At 38.4% G+C, this 8,119-nt stretch overlaps 1 protein-coding gene across 1 annotated transcript; it reads left to right on the top strand.

Annotated features, from left to right (window-relative positions):
• The first annotated feature begins 484 nt into the window (after positions 1–484).
• Positions 485–5,811, top strand: LOC129260458 (melanopsin-like). The gene is made up of 2 exons (XM_064099901.1): positions 485–3,174; positions 4,482–5,811. Exon 1 carries the CDS (start codon positions 1,979–1,981, stop codon positions 3,101–3,103), a length of 1,125 nt encoding a protein of 374 aa, XP_063955971.1. The 5' UTR covers positions 485–1,978; the 3' UTR covers positions 3,104–3,174; positions 4,482–5,811.
• The last annotated feature ends 2,308 nt before the right edge of the window (positions 5,812–8,119 follow it).

Raw genomic sequence — 8,119 nt, 5'->3', positions numbered from 1 at the left:
AGACCATATATAATAATTCTGTGTCCATGGCATATTTTTTCCTTAAATCAGGGATTCGTGAGGTGTCAAGTTTTTTTTATCACACGGTATAAATGAGGCCTTTACATGAATTAAAACATAACAAAAAGTGACTTTTAAAAATTTGTATTTGAAAATAATGATTATAAAATGTTTTAACATCTATTGCAAAAGATAACTTATATATATATATATATATATATATATATATCAACATGAAGTTTGACGGTCGTATGTTTATAGAGACTGTTGATTATATATTCATTATTGGGCTGTGCCTGTCTTATCACCTTTTCCTGAGGCTTGATTTTCATTTTGACCTCAGCCAACTGATGTTTCTTCTCTGCCATCTTGTTTATTAGCGGAACGGATTCAAATTGTATTGGCCGCAATAGTAAGTGAGATTGATTCAGAGGTTAAGTGACCTGTCTTGAGGAGATATCACCATGTTAATTTTTTTTTTTTAGAGTTTACCTCGGCAATCCGATCCAATCTACCGCTGAGTAAAAAGAGATTTAATCACTGACGAAATGCCCAATTAGAAGATTGACCTGAATTAAATGGGATGAAAAATACATATGTGTATATCCAGGTACATACATCCATATTTTCTACAAGGTGGACTTTTTACTGATTCTACATGCCTACCGACCCATCTGTCGATATGCATGCATGACATGTGGGAGCATTTCATGAAACTAATAGTGGTTGTCACTGACAACTGCTCAAAGCTACTAGGATTCTTGCATCCGATTGGCTCATAACAAATAAGTCCGTAAAAAAACATATTTGCTTCTTGAAATAGTCCCCAAATGTGTGTACAAACACGACGAATGACATGCGAGTTATCAGAGGGAATATTTGGAATAAAGCGCCTTGAAAAAGAAATAAGAACATGTGTGATGATGTACGAATACGACTGCCTCGTCCACTGTCCACTAGCTTGGGAACTTAGATTTGACAAATAATAATAATTTTTTCAAAGCTTACCTCTAAGGCTCTATAGTATCTCTCTGCGATTTCTTAGAGACTACAGTCTGACAGTCGCAAAGACGTCGCCAAAATAAAAGTTTCTTCGGTCTATTAAACCGAGGAGACATCTCTACGACTTAGAGACGTCCCCCGACAGGTGATAAGCACTTTGCAGGAGAGTCGCGTGAATGTTGCTGCAAACGTCTCCTAGAAATCGCAGCGACGCGTCGCGACGTCGCAAAGAGTTTTCTTAGTTGCAGCGAATACTTAGAGATTTTCTAGCAACAACGCGACCGTCGGGCAAAGTGCTTGTCACCTGGTCTGCTTGGAGAAGTACATCGCAGAGACATTTTCTTGGAAAGTTCGAAGAATCTTTAATTTTGGACACGTCTCCAAATCTGTAGTCTCTTTGCAAAGACGTCTCCTTTGGTGAGGCTTTTAAGTAGGTCTCATCCGTCTCTCTGTTCTCCTGCCTGTCTCCGTGACGTCACTGAAAGGTTTATATTTCGCAGAGACTGCAACTGATGGAGATGTCTCGGAGACGTCACAGATACATCGCGGGAGACTGGAAACGGTCTCTCAAAAGTCTTTTGAATAATCGAGCATGTTTGATTTTCTTGCGACTTATACTCCTCTGAGATTTTAATTTTTTTAGATGTCTCAGAGACTATAGCCAAATATAGAGTTGCAACCTTAGTCGCGAACTAGCTGCACGCTTATTGAGATGCCACCCTCAGAATCTGCATCATTATTGGAAGGAATATAGTACTTGACGTTCAGTTTGCATACATTTATACTTGGCGATGTTTTATGGGAATATGAGTCTTTAAAGAAATATAACTTGTTTTGTGTTTGAAGTAGAAATCTAGAGGAGGATATTTTTATAATCTCTATATCATTACCATTCACCTGGAGTTGACAGATTCAATGTTCATTAACAAGATGTTCATAATACTTAATTTCAGAATGATTGGTGCCTGCATCCACCATGGCTACCACTGATCTCGTAACCTGGTTCCCCACGGTGAACTCGACAGAACCATCATCAGTAACAGAACCTGTCGTCACACACAAAGCTCAAAGGACCTTCGTAGCTTGCCTCTTCTGCCTTATCGGCGGCGTCGGGTTAACCGGAAATAGCCTCGTTTTCATCGCCGTCGCCATGTCTCGACGGCTTCAGACTCCAACCAACGTTTTCGTCGTCAGCCTTAGCTTATCCGATTTCCTCACGTGCCTCGGGCTGCCTTTCCAAGCTGTTGCGATTCTCAGCGAGCGTGGATGGCCATTGGCGGGTGGCCTTTGCGCAATGGTCGGTGGATCAGCCATGATGTCCTTGACATGTGGAGTCGTCACCCTTGCTCTCATTGCTACAAACCGTTTCACTCTCATCACCCGCTCAAAGAGGACGTACACCACATTATTCTCCAAAAAACGGAACTTGATCTACGTAATGATATCCTGGCTGTACCCTCTTCTTGCATTCGTTGTTCCTCAGCTCGTCGGGTTTGGGAGGCTCGGATACGATCCTTACTTCAAATTGTGCGTATGGGACACATCGGACGCGCATGCGCACATCTACGAAATCCTGGCTGCCATCACCATTTTCATCGCTACCACGATTATAACCACGTCTTACGTCACAATATACATTTTCATTCGGCTGCACGTATCCGTCATGAAAAACCATGTCGATGGCAACCGAGGCGGTCAGTCAGTGAAGATCAACCAAGTTACAATGGCAGCCAATAGCTTAAACAATACCAACAACAATGACGCGTCCGCTATGGGAACAGGAACCCCTGGGGATCGGCCAAGGATCAAAGTTACCAAAAGAGAAATTGATATCACCAAGAATCTCTTCTACATAGTCTGCTTCTTCTTTTTCTGTATCATACCATATGGATTCGTGCTGGCGCTTACTAACCTTGGTGTATTCCCTTGGTACGCAGGTGTCATGTTCGTGGCGAACAGTGCTGTCAACCCCTTCATATACGCAAGTAAGCATCCAGTGTTTAAGGAGGTGTTCAGATGTATGCTGACATTCAGGCTTTCCGCTATCCCAGAACCGTTGCCATGGGTACAGTCACTATTTCGCGCTGTTCCCGAACATTAATGACTCGTAGCATCAATCAGCAAGGTGAAAGCCTGGGGAGGGGCACTTCCATTGAGAAGTGGATACCATGCGTGACCAAAAAAAAAGAAGACGTGAAAAGGATCTCCTTTCCAAGATAGGGCACGTTACGTACGTAACGTAATAAGGGTGTCAAAAACACTAAAATAATGAAAAAAGTGTAATATATTTTGCTAAAAAAACGATTAACGGCCCAATTTGCGAGGGTATAAAAAGACTAAAATACTTAATAAAGGGTGTACTTTTTGTCCCGACAGTACGTATTTAGGGTCCGATTTAAGCGAAGTGTGTGGGGTGGTACCAAACCCAATGAAAGTAAAGGTAAACTTGAAGACGACGTCCGTGACATAACAAAATATCGTACCTGTTTAGGGGGTCAATTCAGGGAATACTAAGGGGAGGGTTTCACACGCCAATACTTGTTAAGGGGTGCATTTTCAGAATATGGAAAATACTTATTTATGGTGCTTTTCGAAACCCCATGGTCACGCATGGTATCCACTCGTCAATGGAAGTCCCCCGGGGGGGGGGGGGTGAAAGCAGCATTAAGGACTTCTCATGTTTCTACGAAAACATAAAAAAATAAAGGACTACCAAACCAGGAAGAGTTGCATTCAAGGGCAATGTCATTATTTCGCGAGGTTTTCGAATATTAATGATTTGCAATCAGCTCATTAAATCACAACACCACATTCGTCCCTACGAAAATATAACAGAAATATAAATTAAGGAACAAAAAATTATGTTCAGCAAACATCCAAGGATATGATCACTGTTTGGCGATGTTCCCGAACATGAATGACTTCTAGCATGCAATAAAAAAAAAATCATCATTAAATCAGGACACCTCATGTGACCCTACAAAACAAAAAAATATAATAAAAGGAGACAAAACATTTTACCTGTAAGACTTTAGTGAGAAATGGATGTCAAATATGAGTTCGGTCATGCATATCTTCTTTAAAGGTGCTCTCTGTAGTTAAAAAGGTCAATTTTTAAATCGTTTTTTCACCCTTTGGAAGTGACAGCATAGATCACTCAATTTGTAGTGGATTTGTAGTGAAAATACGAATGTTTTACCATCATGATGGATTTAAGAGGAAAGGCCATGGTTTTACACACATAAAAATGAAATTTCACTAAAAAAAATGAAATTCACTCACCAACAAGTTAAGGGAATCCTCATGTAGTGAAATTTTATTTGTTTTTGTTCACAATCTCTGAGGAGTGAATTATTCACTCGATATTTCAAAGGGAGTTCATTCGTGATGGACGATTAACCCCCCCCCCCCCCCACACTGGTACTTATTCTGAACTCGGGTTCGATTCAAACTCTATAGTCTAAAGATGAAATGGATAGCCAAGAGTGAATGTAATTCTTTACAGTATAGTGGTTTAATTCGTCAATACATTTGGTACCCAATTGATTCATAAAGGTCTGGGAATGATTTCTGTAATATTGTTGACTTTTCGGCTTCCCATATTATTTTGAGCACCGAGTTAGATCAATGTCTGAGTCAAACTTGACCTCAGACTATACGGGCCAGTGGCGTTAATCGTTAATTATTTCATTTATTGTGATTGTGATAGGGCTACATATACATCCTCGCTTACTATAAGATTGATCACTTGCTGTTTTTTGCAATCACTCCACAAAAAAAGAATAGTAATTTTATTTGTTTACTACTCTTCTTGCACAGTGATAAAGTTGTGAAAATGTAAAACAAATTTCATCAAAAGATAATTGCAAATTTTGGAAACTGGACGCGATTCTTCGTGAATGTGTGTTTACTGTGTGGGTTTGTAGGAAGTGGGATGGGGTAAATAATGAAAAGTCATTTCGACGTCACAATGTATAATGTTTTGATGCATTGTAACGTCGAAATGACGTGTAATTAATATCATTGTAATCAATGTTTTAATCCTAATGCGTCTCCATGAAAATGCGCCTAGATACATATGTTAGTTGGGCTTGTACCATCACCATGATCACATCGAGTTATCGCGTCCGGTCGGGTAATCGCGTATAAACCGACCATTTCCGAAACGTCGGGTTCAGTTTACCCAACCATTTGAGAACGTATTTAGCCTCTTAAATTCCCGATAGGTCAGATGCAATTTACCCGATGTTTTTTTATCATAGCCAAATATACAATGAAGGTCGGGTAAACTGGCTCTGATGTCTCGGGAATCAATTTAAGGAACCCTTTTCTCGAATGGTCGGGTTACGCGATTGTCCGATGTGATGGCACAATCCAGCTACTTGTACATGGAAACGCAAACATCAATTAATTTTGATATATATATATATATATATATATATATAAAAATGTGTGAAGTTATACATGTACAACAGCTTTGGCAACTTTGGCAACTGTAAAGAAAGTGATGAAGAGAACAATGGTAGGCGTAGCTTAAATCAAGGTTTCCCAGAGCTATCTACCCTTTGGAAGAATTGGTAATGCCGAAAAATGTATCTGCCGGGAATCGAACCCGGGCCCCCAGCTTTGAACGCCGGTGCCTTAACCACTAGACCACAGAGACGGGTTCGTGGCTATAGGGCGACCCCGATCCGATTGACCAAATTCTTCCAGGCGTGCAAATTAACAACAAACTTTGTTGGAACTACAATGCATTACCTCTTCTCTTATATATATATTATATATATAATTATACATTATATATCATATATATAATTATACATGTTCGACAGCTTTGGCAACTCTTGTATATTATGTTGTGGAAGAAATAAATTAAGAGAACGATATTTATATACAAATATTATATATGTATATGCTTTATGATTATTTCAAAATTCAGGATTTTGTATATTGAGTTTGTAGGCGCTAAATACAATCGATTCAAATCAATTAATATTGAGTCACCTAACATTTTATTTCATTAGTTTTGATACTCTGATCGAACCTCTTACGGTCATTGGTGGTATAATCCGATGGACCGGAAGGGTGGGTGGTGCCATGTCTCCCTTCGGATTTATATCTATATCTATATATTTTTTTATATAACCTTTTTACCGAAGCCTATGAGAACGGCCACTTTCCCTGCATATTGTGACCAGAAATAATAAGAAATCACCGCGCGTTGTACACAGTAAAAATGCTTTTAAAGATTTTATACAACGCTGTTTACTATATGAACCTTACAGTATTTGTTTAACCGTTTAAACAATCATGTTTAATTTATTGAAGATTAGATATTGAAAATTAAACTTTGTTGCTTAAGATTTAAACACTTGTTTAAATTGTTTAAACAACTACTGTAAGGTTCATATAGTAAACAGCGTTGTATATTTTTTTTTACTGTGTACTCGTGCCTATATACCATGCAATATAGGCCTACTGTACGCTTGTTTAAAAACGGGTACACTTCTACAAAATCTATCGGAAAAATTTCGAACCTATAATTTGTAAAAATATGCTTTGAGAGCGAAAGCATACGTTTCTTGTTTAGATAGTAATAAACATAATAAATGTCTTAATAATCATAATTCATTTAGCTCCTTTTTTCGAGATACAAAGCGCTTTGAAAAACCACCCCTGGTAAGGAGATAATACATTTACAAATTTCAAATCTGTGACAGTTTTGTTCTATATAAATCCAGTCACATGATCAGAATATTAGAAGAGGTATAGGTCTTCAAGTTTTGTTTGAATTGATCCAATGTTGGTGACGAAATTGAAAGGAATGTAAAGATGCAGGAATTATTGATTACTCCCAATCAAATAAATCACTCTTATGTACATGCATGACATATGTGATTATGTTTGATTTATGACTGAATTTTGTACAATAATTGAATTTGTTGTATACACGACTGAGGCTTATTGATTTGATTTATTTTGAGTTCCTGGCTAGATTATTTGACCCAGCGAAGTACACGGAGGAAGAAGAAGGAACAAGAGACAAAGAGACATTAAATCAGTATCATTCATCCGTAAAGGAAGTTACCAAACCTTCCTTGTCAAATTAGCGATCAAATCATGCAGTTTGTGTTCATCTCATAAAAAGACTGATTAAGATGATTAATAAGCAAGATATTTATAAGAAGAATAGTTCGGGAACATTTTCTCCATCGGGACTTTTTTATCCCAATGCCTTGTCAAAAAAAAAGTATAGAAGAAAGTAACAGAAACGGCGCCATTTCTGTTCGTAGATTGACGTAAGGGAGAGACCCAGGAGGCTTTTAGTTGCTAGGAAACTTCACCTTCCTCTGAAATCACACCCCCCTCGAGGTCTCTCATCGTAAGAGGTTGTCACACCCGAACATAATCATCAACCAGCCTTTATGCAACTCATCTGTAGACTGTTAGTATTAAGGGCCCCATCTTACAAAGAGTTACGATTGATCCGATCAATCGTAACTCTGTGGCAATCCGTCAGTGTCATAATTTTTTTACAGGAAATTTGCAAAATGTCCTTTGTAAACAAAGGAGAACACACCAAATTGTCAAGAAATCAATGAATAAAATTTATGGATATACATTCATATCTAGAACAAATTTCTAACAAACATGCATTTTATATGTTGACTTTGCTGGCTTTCCATAGTTGCGATTGATGGAATCAATCGCAACTCTTTGTAAGACGGGGCCCAGGGGTCCGTTGCAGAAAGAGTTGCGTGTGAACGCAAGTAAAAAAATCAATCGCAAGTCCCAAATGCGCGGTGTTGATTGGTTGAAAATCATGTTGCGCATGATTTTTAGAGTTGCGATTGATTGGAACTCTTTCTGCAAAGGGCCCCAGTTGTTGTTGTTTTAGCTTATACGGTGCGTATCATTCAGTAGTGATTATTTGCGCCAGAAAATTATCAGAGTAGGTAGGCCTTCAAGTTTTGTTTGAATTGATCCAATGTTGGTGACGAAATTGAAAGGAATGTAAAGATGCAGGAATTATTGATTACTCCCAATCAAATAAATCACTCTTATGTACATGCATGACATATGTGATTATGTTCGATTTATGACTGAATTTTGTACA

The sequence above is a fragment of the Lytechinus pictus genome, chromosome 5, assembly GCF_037042905.1.
Source record: "Lytechinus pictus isolate F3 Inbred chromosome 5, Lp3.0, whole genome shotgun sequence".
NCBI lineage: Eukaryota > Metazoa > Echinodermata > Echinoidea > Temnopleuroida > Toxopneustidae > Lytechinus > Lytechinus pictus.
Note: the sequence above shows the minus strand (reverse complement) of the source record. Positions and strands in the feature narration are given on the sequence as shown.

Excerpts from the sequence above, each read along its gene's own strand:
- LOC129260458 (XM_064099901.1), top strand. The coding sequence starts at position 1,979 with ATGGCTACCACTGATCTCGTAACCTGGTTCCCCACGGTGAACTCGACA.